The 18,991-nt window shown below is 40.5% G+C and overlaps 2 protein-coding genes across 5 annotated transcripts; one reads left to right on the top strand and one right to left on the bottom strand.

Moving 5' to 3' along the window:
- Positions 1 to 71: 71 nt before the first annotated feature.
- arih1 (ariadne ubiquitin-conjugating enzyme E2 binding protein homolog 1 (Drosophila)) lies at positions 72 to 11,894 on the bottom strand. The gene is made up of 14 exons (XM_047597257.1): positions 11,258 to 11,894; positions 7,906 to 7,973; positions 7,644 to 7,791; positions 6,973 to 7,065; positions 6,356 to 6,411; positions 5,667 to 5,733; positions 5,425 to 5,531; positions 5,274 to 5,316; positions 5,088 to 5,159; positions 4,661 to 4,791; positions 3,913 to 3,970; positions 3,293 to 3,553; positions 2,108 to 2,220; positions 72 to 2,015 (listed from the first exon to the last, which is right to left on the bottom strand). The coding sequence occupies exons 1-14, from the start codon at positions 11,543 to 11,545 to the stop codon at positions 1,931 to 1,933; spliced, it is 1,590 nt and encodes a 529-aa protein (XP_047453213.1). The 5' UTR covers positions 11,546 to 11,894; the 3' UTR covers positions 72 to 1,930.
- A 433-nt stretch (positions 11,895 to 12,327) lies between these two features.
- On the top strand, positions 12,328 to 18,496 carry hexa (hexosaminidase A (alpha polypeptide)). 4 transcript variants are annotated; one of them, XM_047597255.1, is made up of 14 exons: positions 12,329 to 12,655; positions 13,157 to 13,264; positions 13,369 to 13,434; positions 13,638 to 13,684; positions 13,822 to 13,932; positions 14,010 to 14,111; positions 14,344 to 14,476; positions 14,775 to 14,955; positions 15,237 to 15,323; positions 15,401 to 15,473; positions 16,386 to 16,560; positions 17,674 to 17,764; positions 17,873 to 17,980; positions 18,080 to 18,496. In XM_047597255.1, exons 1-14 carry the CDS (start codon positions 12,397 to 12,399, stop codon positions 18,141 to 18,143), a joined length of 1,605 nt encoding a protein of 534 aa, XP_047453211.1. In that variant the 5' UTR covers positions 12,329 to 12,396; the 3' UTR covers positions 18,144 to 18,496. The 4 variants fall into 4 exon arrangements, with proteins under 4 accessions (XP_047453212.1, XP_047453211.1, XP_047453210.1 ...); XM_047597254.1 differs by lacking the exon at positions 16,386 to 16,560 and adding an exon at positions 17,245 to 17,425 and having other exon boundaries at positions 12,331 to 12,655; positions 13,160 to 13,264; XM_047597253.1 differs by lacking the exon at positions 16,386 to 16,560 and adding an exon at positions 17,245 to 17,425 and having other exon boundaries at positions 12,331 to 12,655.
- The last annotated feature ends 495 nt before the right edge of the window (positions 18,497 to 18,991 follow it).

The raw sequence follows: 18,991 nt of genomic DNA, 5'->3' as shown, positions 1-18,991 counted from the left end.
CTTGGATGTTCGAGTAATAATTACACTTGAGACTGGACCTACTCTAATGACTCACACAGTACTCCCAAAAATGAGATTTCTTATGACATTTATTCAAATAAACAATACAGTTTATAATTTGCTAGGATAAAATAATAAGTTTTAACACAGAAGAAGCATTTGGGAGAGAATTCCCCAAAGATCTGAAATTGGGGCAAAGGATGTGTTTTAATGATGGCTGACACTTTGGTGTCATCTTCTGACTTGCAATAGTGCCTGTATAATCACGTCCCCCACCAGCCAATCCCGTGAAGACCACCACGTCTCGAGAGACATGAACGAGCATTCACAAGCAGAGAGCTTGACATCCAGAGCAACCACCACACAGAACAATGCAAAAACCTGGCGGGGTACTGACATTTCAATGTTGAAACCTCAACCCGTGTGCGAAAAATACAGTCTTTAATGCAAAAGCATAACAGCGTTAAAAAAAAAAAAAAAAAAAAAAAAAAAGAACAAGAAAAGAAAAAAAAAAACAACAACACTCCTATAACCTTTAGAAGTTTGCCCTATATTCCTCGTCTGCTTAAGGATCACGCAAGTCCATCTGCGCAGCTTGGTTTAAAGCAATGTTTCGGTCTCGCTGCGAGGCAAGAGATCTCTTCAAAGAGGCGCTGCCACTGTCGGCCTCATGCCGTCCAATCGTTCCCTGCAAGAGTGATGCAAATGCCAGACCCTGTTTGACAGTGATCGAGCCCAATTAGCAGCACTGCGAAGCTGTGCTGTCAGTACATTCTATTACCCTCATTCAATTCCCAAGGTGCAAGCTGAGCTTTAAGAGGGCTACCCCAAGCCACGTCAGGAAAGAGAGGAAAACAAGAAAAAAAAAAAAAAAAAAAAAAGAAGAGTGAATGTCACTCAGTTTGGCTCTTGCAAATAATTAGTAATGTTCTTAAATGTTAAACACCTCTAAAAACAACTAAGAGGGTACAGCAAAAGGTTAGCATAGAGGGACACAGGGCCGGTGCGTTCTACCTTACCTCGACCTGGAAAACGTTCTCTGCTCTTGGTTTTCTATCCCAATAGTGCACTTCCACTGAGTCCTTTATCTGATTGCTTGGCAACTAAGAGAGATTCTTTCTATCAGTCCCCATTTAGAGTTACTGATAAGCTGTAACTTGTGCACTGCTCTGAAGAGACAGGGGATGATAGGACGAATACTTTATTGCCAAACAACTCCCACAGTCTAAGGAGGGAGAGAACGGACTCGATCTGCGTGGCAAAAGTACACCTTTTTCAATGTTGGTGAAGAATAAATATTTAAAAATTTCAAAATTATGCAAACACGTGCCACTCTTGCTCTTTTAACTCCCATGCATATGGACTATTTACAAATTGAAAAATACAGACTTGCTATTTTGTTCTTTTTTATGTTTTTTTTTTTCTTCTTTTCCCCCCTGAAATGTCTTTGCCCCTTTGCAATCAGCTTATGAGCATTCAGCCACCCAGACAAGGATCTCACCACATATTGCAGACACGGCCAGGACAATTAAAGCTGTGTTGAAAACATTTGCACACTAATGGGAAAAACAAAAGTCAAAAATCAAAACGGATAAGATTCACAAGCAAAAAACAGAGGAAAATAAGATAGTTCAGGGGAGGTATTACAATAAAAGCCAGAAGGATGTATTTGCTTAAGATGGATTTTCTGCTTTCTCAAGACTCCACTCTGTTGCTAACAATACTGTAGTACACTTTCTTTTTATTACTCTACCTTTTATTTAAATATAATTTACTTTGAAGATTTTGTTAAACAAATCCAGGAAAAATGATGCAAAAGTGGTTGGTTTGCCAAAGGAGAGGCGGCAGAAGGCCCGTGCTGCCCTGTTAAATTGCATCAGCGCTCTAGTTTGTCAAGATACTCAAGAGTCCGTTGCATTGGGACGTGTCCTCAATCCTCAATGTACTCCCACAGGTCCTTCTCATAGCCTTCATGCACGTGCTGTAGCAGCACTCTTCGCCTGCTCTCACAGTATCTACACACACACACACACACAAAACATTTTTTTAGGGTCCAAGAACACTCAAACTTAAGCGTGGGAGAGAGCATTAGAATTCTTTCACCAACCTGTACTTATCTTGTACTTTCTGCTTGATGTCCTGCAAGGAATCCTGGGAGATGTCCCGCTCTAGGTAGCCTGACAGCACCTCAGTGGCATTTTCCAGGTCTGCCTGGTTGTTCTGTTGAACAAAGACAAGATGACCAAAATTACTCAGTGCCACAGCATAGATTAAAAGAAAAAGAAATTACTCACCCGCGATCTTGGCCTTTAATCTATTGAAAATCCTGCCTAAAGCAAAGCTCAGTCCAGAAGAAGGATGGGATAATTTAATTCCAGTCCCTTCAATCAAAAATCAAGAGCGACTAAAGGTGCTTGTAACTGTGGAGACTCCCCACGGGTACCTACCCACTGAGGAGCTTCAGAGATGAACTAGCATTCAAGGCTTTTTTTTTTTTTTTTTTTTTGGTTTCCATTCACACAACCCACAATCTGAACAGAAATACCTAAAGCTGAGGACACGCCGCAAGATTTTTTGCCAGATTTTACCCAAAGTCTGCACTAGTTGGGGACTGTCACCGTGGGTAGTTGGCAAAATAAATCTGTAGGTGTGAGGAGGACAGACACGACCTGACCTCTGTCAAAGTCAAATAAACATGTTTTGGTGCTGAATCTGGAACCAACTCTGTAGTATGAACCGATTACTGACCCAACTGCAAACAACTGCTGCCAACAGCCGATGGAAAAGAGAGGGTGGGACAGAGGAAACAGCATCAGAAGACGACGGGAAGTAGTGGCAATATCAACACAACACAGCGAAAGCGGGAGAGATGCGACAAAGTCGACCTGGACCACAGAAATGGAGGAGAGTTGTGGTACGAGTGCTTAAATAATGCTGGTTTCAGTGCATATACCGCCAGTGTTTGATGTGTTCTTTTGGTTTTAGTTCGTTTGACAAATCACGTAGTCTGTGATCCCCAGTGTTTCAGTCGTTTCAAAAACCTGCTGAAGCCAGTCTGTTAGTTTGTCCACCACGTCTTTTCCAAATTTGTAAAGATGTAAAAGTTGTCTAGTGTGTCCCCAGTTTTAGTGACGTAGTAGTCAGCAGGTAGTACAGAAATGTCACTTTGCCGTGAGTAACAAACAACAACATCGTGCACAGGCTCAATAAAGCCTGGACTTCAATCTGTTTTGCGAATGTATTTGTAATAATAATAACTATTATTATTTCCAAAAAGTCTCTTAAATCATACCTCAAAAATAATGGACTGGTTGTTCTTCTTGAGGTAGAAGGCAAAGACGTAGGTGAACATGAGTGTGGAGCGGCACTGGCACAGCACATCCACAGCCTTCTTCAGAAACTGCACCTCAATCCAGGACATGTTGTGCTGCTGCATCTCCTCCATCTTCTGCTTGACCTGAGCATAGAGCTTGTGCTCAAAGCGCAGACTCTGCATGTGGTTCATGTAGCGGTTGCAGTAGAACAGGTACCTCTGCAAGGCTGCCCTGGAGCGCTGCACACAGACAATGGACCTGGCTTTAAATTGAGCCCACTCACCTCTGCTTGGAGCAGAATGTACATCTCCGGGTTCAGTGGATCAGCAGCAACATGTACTGACCCGTCTAAATTGTCATCTATGTTTGTCGAGGGGGGGGGGGTTCTAATCAAATATTTTACTACTTCTTTAAGAATGCTAAATGGAACTTGCATTTGTTTGAGTCATTGTTCTTAATATGTAAATCCCGGCACCTCCAGCGACTGTGGCATCTTGACCAAGAAGTGGGCAAAAATAAATACTGCGCCATCATGTGTTATTTCCAGAAATATAAAGCGACATGCAAACATTGTGAAGATGTCAATTCGGTGAATTACCTCTTGGGCATCTCTGGCTGCCTTGGCATCATCCTCGTTGTAGCGATTGCAGTTGTACCTGAAATGTTAAAAAACACCAACAATGTTTTCAAATAAGACTGGTGGAAGTACGTTCCAACATACCATCAGAACTGACTGTAAACTGCAATGTTCACAGGAAAAGGCTGCGTGGCCTGGCTCCAAAAACTTTAAGCATCATGTGTTGTTTTTTTTTTTGTCTCACTGGAGTGTGTATAAATGTCAGTATACTGTGACTGCCAGCTGACCTAATATCAGTTTCGTAATGCTACGTTTCATTTGCCACAGACTTTGGGTAAACAACTGTTCAACATAACTCCTGAGGAGGGGCAGGGTATGATGAATCTGCCCTGTTGCGCCACATGATTACGTAGAGGTTTTCATTTACACATTCTTAAGTGTCGATCATCAGGATAGTGAGCAGTAGCCAAAGCTTTAATTTTATAATGAAGCGTGACAAAAATGAATCAAAATGAGAGACAAAGGCTTTGGTGTGAGACCTGGTATACTTACATTTGAAATGAGTCAGAGTTGGGGTAAAAGGCATTAAGGACTGACACATTCAAATACACCCACAGAGCAAACATTCAACGAAACTACACAAATCAACTGTGATTACTGAAGATCAGTTGATCCTGAAATACTTTCAGTGAAACAGTGAGTCAGAGCAAAGCTGAAACATGAGACGAGCGGATCGTGTGGACGTGAGGAGTGAACTGTTGCTTCTTACCAGGCTGAGCCATGAGGTTCCCACGGACCCAGACAGACCCAGCAGAACTCTGCTTTGCAGTTCTGGTTCCGACAAACCATATGATTGCAGCCACCGTCTTTCTCAATGGTCACATGGCATTTTGGACACTCCTGCCAAGGGAAGGAGAGTATTTGTTGTATAATGTGATATACTATGATCAAAGCCAATAAGAATGACCATAAAGAAGAGGCAGGAGACAGATTAAAGGCAGGATGGCCTGAGGTCAGTATAATATCATTCAAAACAGAACAGCTTTTATTGGGTCAATGTATCCTGATCTACAATTAACATGCAAATATGCAATAAAATGTATCAGCAGTTCCACAGATTAAACATGTGACCTTTGTATTATTTATCTCATAATACACAAAGTCTAAAAAGCTGGAAAAACTAACTGATTCCATACCTTGGTATTCGCTGCAATCCAGTTGGAGGTTTCACTGTCATCATCACATTTCTTAATCCATTTTCTCAGCCACTACATTAAAAGAACCGCGTTGACAACAGATGTTAATCTTCACAGAATTGTACTTTAGAGCCTAAATGCAAAGCTTCATGTATCTGGAAGGTGATAAAACAACTCTCATCATACCTTGCACTTGACTGGGTCATGCCAATTCTCTCCACAGTTGAAGCTGCAACGACAGGAGCCATTTCAAACCCAACTCACATGAAATCCTATTATCTGTCTTTACAGTCAACATTTGCCGTCAGTTTGCAGCAGTATAACCGAGCTCTCTCACCAGAACTGACGGCCACACTTGCACCTCACTGGCTTGGCATCTGGGTACTGGACTTTGACGACGTGATGGCAGTCTGGTGCAGGGCACCACTTTAACAGTCGATTGCACTTAAAGGAGCAATGAAATACATTTTTTTAGTTAGTACAATGAATCATGCAAGATAACGTAGCACCACACATTATAGTGCAATGTCTTTATTTCCATTTCAAACACTACTAAGAAGAAATCATCTCTAATCTTACCTCTACAAAACTATTTGTAATTAAATGCTGGTACTTCAACTTCACTCTGGAATCTGTAATGAGGCGCCTATGGAGAAAACCAAATCATTCATTAGCCTTCATTACACAAAATGGGTGACTTCCTAGTCAGTGCATACCTCCCAATGAACAACGCAAGAAAGACAAAGTTTTCTTGAGTAGCTGACTGAGGCATAATATATAAGAAAACATTATAGTGTTTATATCAATGTGTTCACTAACGTAACTATTTAAGCGCTTCATCAACACAAATCCAACAGATTCTGTGAGAGCCACCAACTAAGAGATAACACACATGCTGAAATTAAATAGTAAGAGGGGGACACGTTGCCACTGTTAGGTCTCTTGCTAGCTGGCATCAGAATGTAGGTTAAGACAATTACTGTCAGCTTAAGAGCTGTTACAAGAGATTAGTGTCCATGCTTACTGAGTTATTTCTTTTGAATTTCTAAAGAGCTCGAACCAACTTCAAGATCAAACAGATCATAACACTGGAGATGTACCAGTGTTGTGAAAAAAAGAACGCCTTCCAGAAGTGAACCTTATACATTGTTACAAACATCTGACACTTTCCTTGCCAAGATGGATCAGTCACATCTATTGCCACATATGCCGATTATTGCAGACCAATGTGTAACATGAAACAAACATATGCACGAGTGGATACTCACATGACTGTGTTGTCATCAACCAAAATGTCACAACTATGAGCAGGACAAGAAATCGTCTGAAAAGACAACACAGGAGGCAAATTATCGGTCAGACAGTTATTAAAATACTCCAGACACAGAGTGGTTGCCATTTGCATGAATTTCAGTTGGGAAATGTCTTGATTTGGGCAGGACAGCTGAAGTAGGGTCCTTTTTTCATAGACTTCTATACAGTCTGACTTCTTTTTGCCACCAGTGGAGCTGTCCCCCGTTGGTTATTAAAAAGACAGCAGGTTTACAGCACTTCCGCATTGGCTTCACCTTTACGTCCCAGATGCTACGTCCACTTCTATTTAAACAAGAGCTCATCATAGTTCAACTTTTTCAACTCGCTCCCACGGCCTGCTGTGTGCTCATGGCAACCACAGAAGCTACAGGGGGGAAACGACCCAGAAGCTCATTTAATGGGAGCTTTCTGGAGTATCTGGATGGAGGGCCAGGACTGGAGGAAACTGCAAGCTGCTGGGTGTAGTTATGTGACGTGCTACCGCAGATTCAAAATAGAAAATATAGATGTTGCCACTTGCTGTCTGAGGGCAGCTTTAACTATAATCAGTGAATAAATGGATAGTAGGTACCTGTCCCATTCCTTCTTCTATGATTTTGGTGGTCAGGTAATCTCCCCAGCACTGCATGCAGAACTTGTGTCCACACTCCAGGCCTGTAAAGTACTGAAAGAGAGAAGCAACTTGTCTCAATTGGAATCATGAATGAAATATTTATTATTTACATTCTTTGGTGACCAGCCATGACTTTCAGAGGGAAGCCATTCTCAGGAAAAAGGAAGATTTTTTTTAACAAAACAACTGATACTCACAGATAATTAATACCTGATAATTTTGTGTGCTCAACTACTGCTTTATTTCTGGTATCTTAAAAATATAGCTGAACCTTTGAACTGACATTAAATTACGGGCCTTTCATTAACCTCGCTTAATTCACCTTCACAGTCTTTGGAGGGTTATACCTTTAGTTATAGCAGTTATGAGAATATATAAACTCTACCTTTTCTCTCCATACTGTTCGTACAGTCTGAAAAAAGCAACCTACACATTATGGATTTAATCAACGCATCAGTTAGGACCTTCTTCAAATTGTACAAGATAAAATGTGTCTATAATCGCTATATTGTTATTGAGGCAAGGCAGCACTGCTGTACTGGACAATTATAACAAAATCCCTATCAACATCTTCACTGAACCCACATTCAACTGGAACAGAACAATGCAACAGTTATTATGTGACTCACTGAGTTGGGGAAGTTCAGATAGCAGATCTGGCATGGCATGTCCTGTGCCGATGATCTAGTGTTGATTGGAGGACGGATCCGAGGCTTCTTGCTTGGGTTAATGACATGACACTCGGAGAAAAGCTTGTCCAGATTACCATCAAAATACCTGTTTGAATAAACAAAAACAAAAAGGGAGTGTGAAACAATCAGTGTAAAAAAAAAAAAAGCAAACAAACCAATTGGCTCAATTCAAATAAAGAGAATAGTTGAACATTATTACCTTTCCATGAGCTTTTCTTTATCCCAGTTGAAGTGACTGAGAAGGATGCGTGTTATTGTTGCAGGATTCTAAAGGATGAAGAAATTGTTGGTCAGAAATAAATCTGAGTTTTACAATTAAGTACTAGTCAGTGTTAACTATAACAATTTATAACTTGAAATCTCTTTAAATAAAATATATCTTTGACTCCTAGTTTGTGGTTTCAGATTAACAAATGACCAAAATTGCCAATTAAAACAGAACCATCTCAAAATAGCCGCAGATTCAGTATCATTTACTGAGCGCTAACAAAAACTACCTGAAAAACCACACTACCACAAATTTAAATGAACCCATGTCTGACATCAACTGAAAAGGAAATTATTCACAAAAGGTTGTATTCACAGCAGGGCTGTACAATGGAATTGAATTACACTAAAAATTAGTTTGAGTTTTTTTTTTAATGTCCACAGAGTAGACAGCTAAGGGGACAGTACATTTCCATTTGTTTTGCCAAGACTGCAGCCTTTTCACAAGCAAAAATGTTGATACAATTTAATGAAATACATCGGCCTAAACTATCATGGGTTGATAGTACATAACTGTACAAATCTAAGCAGTGTGCCATAAAGACAAATGGGTCAAGAGTAACACAGATGAGCAACACTTAGTATCTTGAATGTAATTGAGACCTATCAGCTATGTGGCATTAGTTTAAGCTAAAGGAAGAAAACTGAAAGTGACAGGTGCAATTTACAGAATTTAAGCGTTTTGTGTGACAGCAGCTCTGAAGCTTCATTATTAGCTATTAAAAAATATTGCACTGGTATTGGCGTCATAAGAAAAGATGGCTAATGAAATGTAACAGGATGTTCCCAGTTTTCTTTTAATTGATACAACAATATAACATAAAAAAAAAACAAATCATATAAATGTACCCTGCCTCTAAACTGCTAACAAAACAACACTAGATAAAAAAGCAGAATAGGTTTATGTACAAATAGTAAAGTATGATTTAGGTCCTTTCCTGTGGTTGCTGAAGTCACCACATTGATATGAATGAATTCTATGTTCACACCAAGAGTGAGAAAGCTATACAATGGCCAAGCATCGCCAGCTACAACATCACACAGTTGCCACTGGAGTGTTGCTTAAATGTTCGTTGCCGTCATCATGTTGTGTGGTTAAATACCACTGGGAACTGGCTAATTGGGAGAGACACACAGTGAAACTGGAGAAACACTTATGATTGGTTGACACTCCCTGGTCTCATTGGGGCACTCTGACATGCTGGTCACAGAGGGGACAAGGAACGGGTGTGATTTTGTAGATTAACAACGATGACTTTCACTCAAAATGTCTTTTAGCCATTAGACGTTTAATGAGCAGAGTGAAAACTGAAAGTGTTAGCCGCAGGCATTTAATGCATGCACCATGATATCTAGAAAACCTGAGTCATGCATCAGTTTCAGAAACATGCTAAAGTGCAAGCATACGTTGTAACCCATTTTGAAAAAGGTATGATGGCGAACCAGCAGTGTGCTGTAGATACAGTAGATAGTACAATATAGGTCAGTGCCATTATACCACTGTTTAAGGCAGGAACTTTGGGTTGTCCTCAGCTAGTACAAGATTAGATAAGGGAAATGTCTGCATGTAACTTGTTGACACAATCAATTATTATTTTACTCCTTTCACTGTGATTTATAAAAAGGAATCCCTAGGTCAATAGCGGCGCAATAATCAAATAATACAACTTTCAGTGATGTGGCTTAAATAATACTTGGTATAATGGTTCCTGTGTTAAATCATACAGTTAAAACAGGATATTCCTCAAAAGAACAAATCATGGCACAGCTATCAATGAAACAAGACTAAAGACGGTAGATTTACCATATTTTCTGTTTATAAGGTAACACCAGTTAAAAATAACAAACTCTACACAAGCCATGCCGTACATTTTAACTTCACAGAGGTTATACTGTTAAGTTCTAGATAGGTCCTGATTTAGTGGCATATTAATTCTGAAGTTGGCGGGGAGAGTTATACTGATTGGTATTTGATCTATACTCACTGATATCAATGTGCGACAAAAGAAATGTCTCTCAGTAATACGATGCGTAAACTTCATGCAAGCTTAACCTGTTCTGTTTTTGACAGGATAAGAAGTCGCTACATGAAAAAAAGGCACCAGTCAGTTGCAACATTACCCTGAAGCATCTTCAGAGGCCAGGCAAAACCATCACTCCTGACATGTGGAGACATTTACAAGAAAAGTACATTCAAGTGAAGGCAACTATTCTACTATAATGTACTCTACATTCAAAACTTTAGGTTAGAAAACATGTATAAATTCACTTTGAACATATACTAGTAGGGGCTATAAAAACCGTAAAATTAAGTGGCTATACCTAAATACTATTTTTAGAACAATCCCCATGTTGCTTCTGCTGTAGAAACAACTGCCATGCGGCTGTACAGGAATAACTTGGTGAAATTTGATCAATTCCCGTTTTAAGGCATGTTTACGGTGAAACAGTGCAATGATGTTTCACAAAAATACAACGCCCTTTCTCAAAAGCCCGAAGCTGCAGGTCTATCAAGACCACTTTCCATTTTAATCTATGCCCAAGTGAAGCTACGTGAAAGGAAATGGAGGCCCAAGTTAACGTTAGGTTAAGACGAAGAGCTACGCCGTGTTTCCCCGGATAAATGTAATCTACAACAAACCGTGCCAATTTCAACATCTCCATGTGATCTATCCCGACTTTGTTGGGGATCATTTAAATGCTTGTTAACATTAACGTAACTGAAATAGGATGAAAATTTGCTAACCAACTCGATGGCCAAGCCTTTGGTCCAACATTAAAATAAGATTATCGTTAATTTTATCATATTTGTCATGTCATGTTTTGGTGGATGGGTTAAAATAGTCCGACTATCGTCCAGCTAGTGCTGGATCTTAATGTCATATCTAATTCTAGAACCAGAGGCGTTAAGGTGAGCTAACGGTTTCAGTTGGCTAGGTGGTTAGCTTAGCGAGCTAACGTTAGCTTAGCAGACGGTACTGCCAACTTCTCAACTTGGATTAGACTACTTCCTGGAACAAAACTCCTAATGAAATTGATATCTCAATGTACAGAGCACACGTTGTCCATACATTCGTTTCAAATTGTGCACAGCAGAAGAGAGCTATTTCTACATTAATCTGTTTTGGTCCAACACTGATCTTATGACTGTTGTGAACTGTCAACTTCCAGCAAGTAAACTACTCCTACAATGCTAACAGTTGAGCTAACGTCCATGGCCTGTTTATGCTTCCCACAAGCCTGGACCCCGGTCTTTCCTGACGCTGACATACCAGAATACCTACCTGGATGACCTCGTTGACCTCCCTGATACACTCCACCATATGCTGGAGGATCTGCTCGGCAGTCAAAACCTCGAAGCGGTAGTCCTCCTCCTCTTCCTCGCCAGGGCCGTGGCCCCCTCCGCCAGTCTCGCTGCACTCGTCTCGCTCCCCACCGGCCACCACGGGATCGACCAACTCCACCTCTCCGAGCTCCAGGGTGTCGTCCTCGGGCTCCTCTTCGTTGCTGTCCTCGCTACATTCTTCCTCCTCGTCGTCGTAATCATAGTTATAACCCTCGTCTGAGTCCATTCCTAGGGTGATTATCAGCCCGTGACACACAAACCGAGAGGTCTAGAGTGTGTGAAATGCTGATTGCGGAACAATACGAAAGCCAAAATTATCCGAGCCTGTTTTTCAGCTGCAGCGAAAATAACAACAAAACGTCGCCGCTGCTAAGCCAACAAAGAGACTCAGCGTCACCAACTGACGACGGCCTTACGTCAGACGGACTACTGAGCATGAAGATAAAAAATATTATAACAAAAAACTTTTCTTTTCACCTGGACGTTTCAGACGTGTAAAAGACGCAGTCAACAAAGGTTTATAAATGTTTTAAAAATGTTGCAAATGATAACCCAACGTGTTAAATAAATTTGTGCCAAACGTTACCGGCAAGTCACTAAAGCAGACTACTTCCCCTTCATAAAATTAAGGCCAACTGCCAAATGCTTTGAGTCTGTAAAACGTGTAGGCAAGTTAGCATCTAAGCTAATTAAAAAAAAATTATTGCCCCTTTTATTTTTGCTTCAAATGCCTGACCTAACTCAGGCGTAGTAGTTTTGTTAAACACTATAAAAATTCTAAAAATGGATGCATACTGCATGTAGCCTACAATTGACTTCAAATTTTACTATAATAACTACAACAATAATAATAATAACAATAATAATTATTATAATAATAATAGTAACAACAATAATAGTAACACAAATTCAAATGAATCAGTAAAGAAATAATTAGCAGATAACCATTACATAAATGAAAAACAAAACATAAAATAAATAAAAATGACACAAAGAAGTGGCCCCAGTCATGTGACTGGTTGCTCGTTAGCACCTGACACACACAAACAAGCTATCGTCGCTACTACAGTGGCCGGCATGGAGCTCGTTTTAACAGTAAGTTCTGGGCGACACGCTCGTCTAAATCACAATTTGCTACTATTAATTATCCTCCAACTTGGCCTGCACACGGCGGAGGGAGTGTGGCCACTGCCGCAAAGTTTCACCTCCTCGACGGAGCGATACCCACTGAATCCCCGGACTTTCTACTTCGGCTACGGAAGACAGTCAGCCACACAGGAGGGCTGCTCTGTGCTGGACGAGGCGTTCAAGAGATACTTTTCTCTTATTTTTCCTTGTAAGTACTGCACTTGTACTGTGAAGTACAAGTCACGGTAAAAACCAAAAACATTTCACATCTAAAAAGGACCATTCGTAGTTAAGTCGGACCAGGACATAGTTGTACAGATACTTGTACGGGAAGTTGTACCAATTGACTTGTCAAAACTTGACTTCATAGACTCTACTGTGGTCGTAGGAGCAGATAATCTGTCAGTACTATAAATGCCCATAAATGGAGAGCAAAGCGCTCGCTGTGGTTTTGTTTTGAATGCTCTGTTTGTCATGCTGCCATTTAAAATGGATCAATGGGCTTTGTAGAGACAGCAGTTCATCAATCAGCCATCCTATAGGCCCACCAACTTCAAAAGCCCACAGTGACAATGGACCACAGTAACACAGCTTCGTGTTTGTGTTTTCAGAAATACCAATACTAGTAGAATAATACATTTAATATTCATACGTTTTCATGTTGAAAAACGACCAGCTACTTCAGTAACTATTCAACTTTTATGCCCAGCAGCAGATGGTGTGCTGCGATTCAGTGTGGATAAACCATTTATCGTCACAGTCTCAGTTGACCACGGTGACTGTGAGAGTTACCCAAACGAGGACTCATCTGAGAGATGTAAGTATAGCCACACAGGGAACCATGGGTTAGAGTGAGTAATGTTGTGTTTTAAGTAGGCAGGGCTTCGTGCATTATCTAACTTTCTGCTGTTTGTTTTCCAGACAGTCTGAGTGTCTCTGCTGGACAGGCATCTCTGAAGGCAGATACTGTGTGGGGGGCTCTTAGAGGTGATTGTTACCCAACGCTTTTGAAAAGCGCATGTGAAGAAAAGCGCAGCATGTTAACCGCCACCTGACTCTAGTGTCGAAAGCTTGACATGGTTTTCTTGTTCTGCCACATAGCTGATAACTGCTCTCAGTGTTACACTCTGATGTGTGTACATATAAATGCTGCTTGCTGATTATTTTATATATCCCCCGACTAAACACAGGCCTGGAATCCTTCAGTCAGTTGGTGTATCAGGGTGATTATGGCACAGTGAGTAAGATTTTTCTCAAACGCTCAAACTCAAGATGCTTTCTGAAGTAATTACTGTATGAACATCTGGAGTTGGTGTTTGATTAATGAGTTCTTGTTGTTGTTGTTGTTTTTTTCTGACATTTTTCTTCCTTTAGTATTTTGTCAATAAGACTGAGATCGAAGACTTCCCCCGGTTTCAGTTCAGAGGGATTTTGTTGGACACCTCGCGTCACTATTTACCAGTGGGGGCCATTTTAAAAACTCTGGTAATGATCACTAAACTCCAGCTTTCTGTTTCATAGGTCATACTTGTTCTCTGGTATTTACACATGTTTCTCGTTAGGATGCAATGGCCTACAGTAAATTCAATGTGTTTCACTGGCACATTGTGGATGACCCTTCCTTCCCATACCAGAGCAGAACCTTTCCAGACCTTTCCAGTAAGGTATGTGAACAGAGCTGTGGAGTATGATTTGCGTAATATGTATCCATGGTGACTCTGCAGATTTATTATAGTTTCCCTAATATTTCTAGTGTTATCAGCATTTTATGAGATACAGTTGGTCGTTATGTGTCCAGAGTTTTTAACTAGTAGGTCTACTGCTTGTGGAGTCATGAGGTAGGAAAAGTCTGAAAAGTACCATCCACCCTGATATTGGCTTCTGGCTCTGGTTCAGGGGGCTTTCCATCCGATGACTCACATCTACACACAGTCAGATGTGAGGAGAGTGATCTCACACGCCAGGATGCGGGGAATAAGAGTCCTTCCTGAGTTTGATTCACCAGGCCACACCCAGTCGTGGGGAAAAGGTAAAATCCAGCATTCATCAATAAACTATTTCACCCCAATTCATTTTAGCATTTTGATCTTAAAGTATGTGGCAGAATGCCAGGTTTGGTTCAACAAAAGTAACTTGCAGAACTTACAGTTATTCATGACTATAAAAGGTAATATTATATTTGCCAAAGCTTGACTCACTGCTTATCTGTAAAAAAATGGGTACATTAGCAGGATCTGCACTCAACGGACAGAATTTCCCGACTATGTGATAAATTACTTTCTCTTATCTTAAATGGGGAACTAAATTTTCATCACCGTTTCTTTTAGGGAAGCCTGACCTGTTGACTCCCTGCTACCGAGGGGGCACCCCATCGGGAACCTTTGGTCCCGTTAATCCAATACTGCCTTCCACCTACGCGTTCATGACGACCCTGTTCAAGGAAGTGACCTCGTTGTTTCCTGATTCCTACATCCATTTAGGAGGGGACGAGGTTGACTTTACCTGCTGGTAGGTTGACATGTGACAATTAATCATCTCAACTGGATTTTCTTGTTTTGTAAGTGACTATGACTAGTTCTGCTGTTTTGAATAGAAAGCAACACAATGCATTACAATACAATACAATACAATACAACAATAGGATACAATAATGAAATAAGGGGATGAGAAATCTATATAAAACCTTTCAAAGTAATATTTCAACTAAATAAGTTTAAGCCTCTGAACAATGTGCTTACACAATCAGCACAATGACAAAGGTAAAAACCTGTCGCTGCTCGTTTCCGTAGGAGATCCAACCCCGATATCCAAGCGTTCATGCGTAAGATGGGATTTGGAGTAGACTTCACCAAACTGGAAGCGTTCTACATGGAGAGGTAGGTTGTCGTAAACAGGAACAAGAAAGGCTCAGAAATTGATAACTCAACACATTAATGTATTAATGTAATTCCAGCATTGTGAACATCACTTCGGCTCTCAACAAGACGTCTATTGTGTGGCAGGATGTTTTTGACTACCATGAAAGAGTAAGTACACGCCAACAGACAACACGTACAGCATGTTCTGTGAAATGTCTTCTTTCTTTTTGTGTGTAAGCATAAATTCATGGGTTATGATTAGAAATGTTCCTGTGCAAGTGCATGACATTTATTTGTATAGATAAGCCTATTTACGTTTTCGTAATTTGAACTCTTTGAGATTTTGACATTTTTTGTTTCATTGCAGCACGAGATGTGTTCAAGCTACACCAGTGAAGTTTAAGTTTCTAAAGACATGTAAAGCATAGGTCTTCAACAGGGGGTCCGTGACCCTTAGGAGGTCTGCGGAGGTGCTGCAGGGGGGTCGTGAATCTTTGGTTGATGGGACATTTTTACATACATATATATTTTTTTTAATTTATCCCCACATATTTAAATTTCTTTAATTACACATTAACATGAATCCAACACATTTCAGTAAAGGGATAAGGGATAGCTTAATATTGAATGCAAAATGATAATAATAATATTAATAATGTATATTTATAAATAGCACTAGTTTAATATAGAACACATATAGTAGGTAGGGGGTTAATCTCTCCATCAGTTTGGGATCCTTGGCCTCAAAAACGTTGAAGACTCCTGATCTAAAGAAATGTCGAGGACTGTGTAAAGTTTGATGTATGATTAAAAAATGGCAAAGAAACCAAGTTTTTAAAATAGTTTTAAGGAGAAAATTAGTTCTCTTCCATCCTTCATCTAAACACTAAGCTGTTAGTTAGTTAGTTAGTAGTCCACACTATGTATAATGTCACATGCATTTTGTATTTGACTGTTTCATTTTACCCTCAGCAGAGTTAGTGGTTTGCACAAACCCACAGTGTTGTCTGATAGCACCACGCTAACGCATAACGCAACTAGTCTATACGAGTCTGATAGTCTATAGGACTTGTGTTGCAGCGCAGTTCTCTGTCAGTGGTGGAGGTGTGGAAAGAGGGCTGTTACCTGTGTGAAGTGCGCAGGGTGGCCAAAGCAGGGCTCAAGGTGATTCTGGCCTCTCCGTGGTATTTGGACCTGCCAGGACCCACGCACAACTGGGCCCGCTACTACACTGTGTGGCCCCTCGCCTTCAAGGGTTAGAAAACAAAAACTGTGTGCTGTGCCCGGTTGAACTTGAACCAATTGCTGTGTTGCTGTGTCGTTGGGCTTTGTAGCATTACCACCAGATGGCGATGGTGTTACTCTGTTGGCTTCAGGAAGTGTGATCCTTGCTACACCAGCTGGTAGTGTTTCCGGTTGTGTGGCTTAATTGCCCTTTGTTTATTGGAAGTAGTTAGCAAGTTATGCTTTGTCTTTAAGATGGTGCAGATGACTTAAATATTAATACACTTCAGGACTTACTGTAGCTTGTTGTCATACATGTTGATATTTCTATTATGAAGGAATGAATGAAAACTTGAAAAAAAACAACTTTCAGTTCTTATCGCTTTCTGTGCACACTGAGCTCAGTGCTTTCCCAGATTGTAAAAATGCTCTTGCTCATCTCTAACAATGGCCCGATTGTGGTCCACTCCTCAGCCACATGTGGACTTCCCAGACTAGCTATTAGCAGTCATTTCAATCATGCGGTACTATGTCACCAAGATGAGTAAATCTGAGGGAATGAAATTCTGCAAACCATGACTTTACAAAAGCTCATCAAGGATGCTTTACATACAGTACATGACCTATTTCTGAAATATCTAATTCTCACAGTAAATAACTTAACTTGTACAAATACTCAGAAGTCCAACACGGTAGTGTTTGTCACTCTGCTCAGATTCCTAAGGACACAGTGCTGCACATCTGGAAGGGTGTCCCAGCTAAGTATCAGGAGGAGCTCAGTAAGATCACCCAAGCTGGGAAGAGGGTCCTGCTGGCCGCCCCTTGGTACATCAACCACATTTCCTATGGTCAGGACTGGCGCAACTACTACACAGTGCAGCCGCAGAACTTTTCTGGTGTGTGCATGGTCCTCTCATATCACAACCTGTTATAACTCAGCTCAGTTATATGCAGTAATGTTTCTTATCTGGTGATGGGAGCTACTGGTGGAGCATCCCACTTAGAGACATGGGTGAAAACGCTGATTTGCTCAGTTTTGACTTGAAGTGGTGTGGTGAATTTGTGGTGGTGAACACATTACAGCCAATCTTGAATTGTATCTTGTGATGTTTTAAACACAAATCTTGTCCCCATGCCCTCTCAGGTACTGAGGAACAGAAGAAGCTGGTGATTGGAGGTGAAGTCTGCATGTGGGGGGAGTACGTAGATGCCACCAACCTCAGTCCACGTCTTTGGTACGAGATTAGAAAGACCTCTGAAATGCTCACATTGTAAATCATAATTAATAAGGACAGCAACAGTCAGTTATTCAAAGCAACCTCTCTCTGCATCACAAATTCCAGGCCAAGGGCAAGTGCTGCTGCAGAGAGACTGTGGAGTGATGAGAAGCAGACCACCAGTGTGAAAGATGCGTTTCCTCGATTGCAAGACTTCCGATGCCAGCTCCTGAGGTACCTAACCGAGTCTAGTCAGACCTTTTAACAATACTGTCTGTCACTCATGATGTGTGACCACTATATACTGATGCCTGGGCTTCACTTTCTGTTCAGGCGTGGCATCCGGGCTGAGCCTCTTTTTGTCGGCCACTGCAAGTACGAGTACCAAGGTATCTGAAGAATCCGGTTGGGTTGACGGCTCACAGTTGCCGTGTGGTGTTTCTAAGATGGTGTTAAGTCTTTCAAATTCAAAATCGGTTTTCAGTTTTCAGTGAAGTGTATCTACACATTGTTTTCTCAGGGATGTGTATGATAATCTACCTTTTGCTTTTTTCATTTTTGTAATGACTGTGAATGATGATTTTTGTTTTATTTTTTATTCAGAATATGCTGCATATATCAATGTAACGTAATGTTACATTTTATTTAGTGGTTGCAAAATCAAGAAGAATTAATATGAACATGAACACTGTCAGTATGCTGTAGTTGCACTTTTGCACTGAAATGTAATAAAATCATGGTGGGTTTTTATTTGTTTTGTTTTATTGTTTTTTTGCCAGTTATTCTGAGTAAAAAATATGCCAGAGTCCCAGTATAATCAAAACTATATGAAAGATAATAAGACACATTTAGAGCCATATTAACAAATATTGGCCAGGAAAATGACAGAAAAACTAAAAATAAATCAATTTAGTATGAAAAGGTTCATGTTTGTTTGAATGAAGAAGGATTTGAGAAGATCTGTTTCAAGAAAAGTACACAAGTGTCCATTCTAAGGATTGGTGGTGCCTCGACAGCAACAACAAAGAAGATCATTACTTCTATTAGGAAGGAAGAAAGAAAGAAATAACTAGCTACCTTGAGCCTTGACGATATTCTGTTCAAAAGATTCCTTTGGAAGACTCGGACTTAAGAGACCCTTCCACTAACCAAGGCTCCAAGGGTGTTCAGACACCAAAGACATTTTGAAAACATTTTATTGTGATGCCACAATAAAATGAGGGGACTGCATTACTGGCTGGCTGA

Source organism: Mugil cephalus, chromosome 10 (genome assembly GCF_022458985.1).
Source record: "Mugil cephalus isolate CIBA_MC_2020 chromosome 10, CIBA_Mcephalus_1.1, whole genome shotgun sequence".
NCBI lineage: Eukaryota > Metazoa > Chordata > Actinopteri > Mugiliformes > Mugilidae > Mugil > Mugil cephalus.
This window is presented reverse-complemented; position numbering and strand designations above follow the sequence as displayed.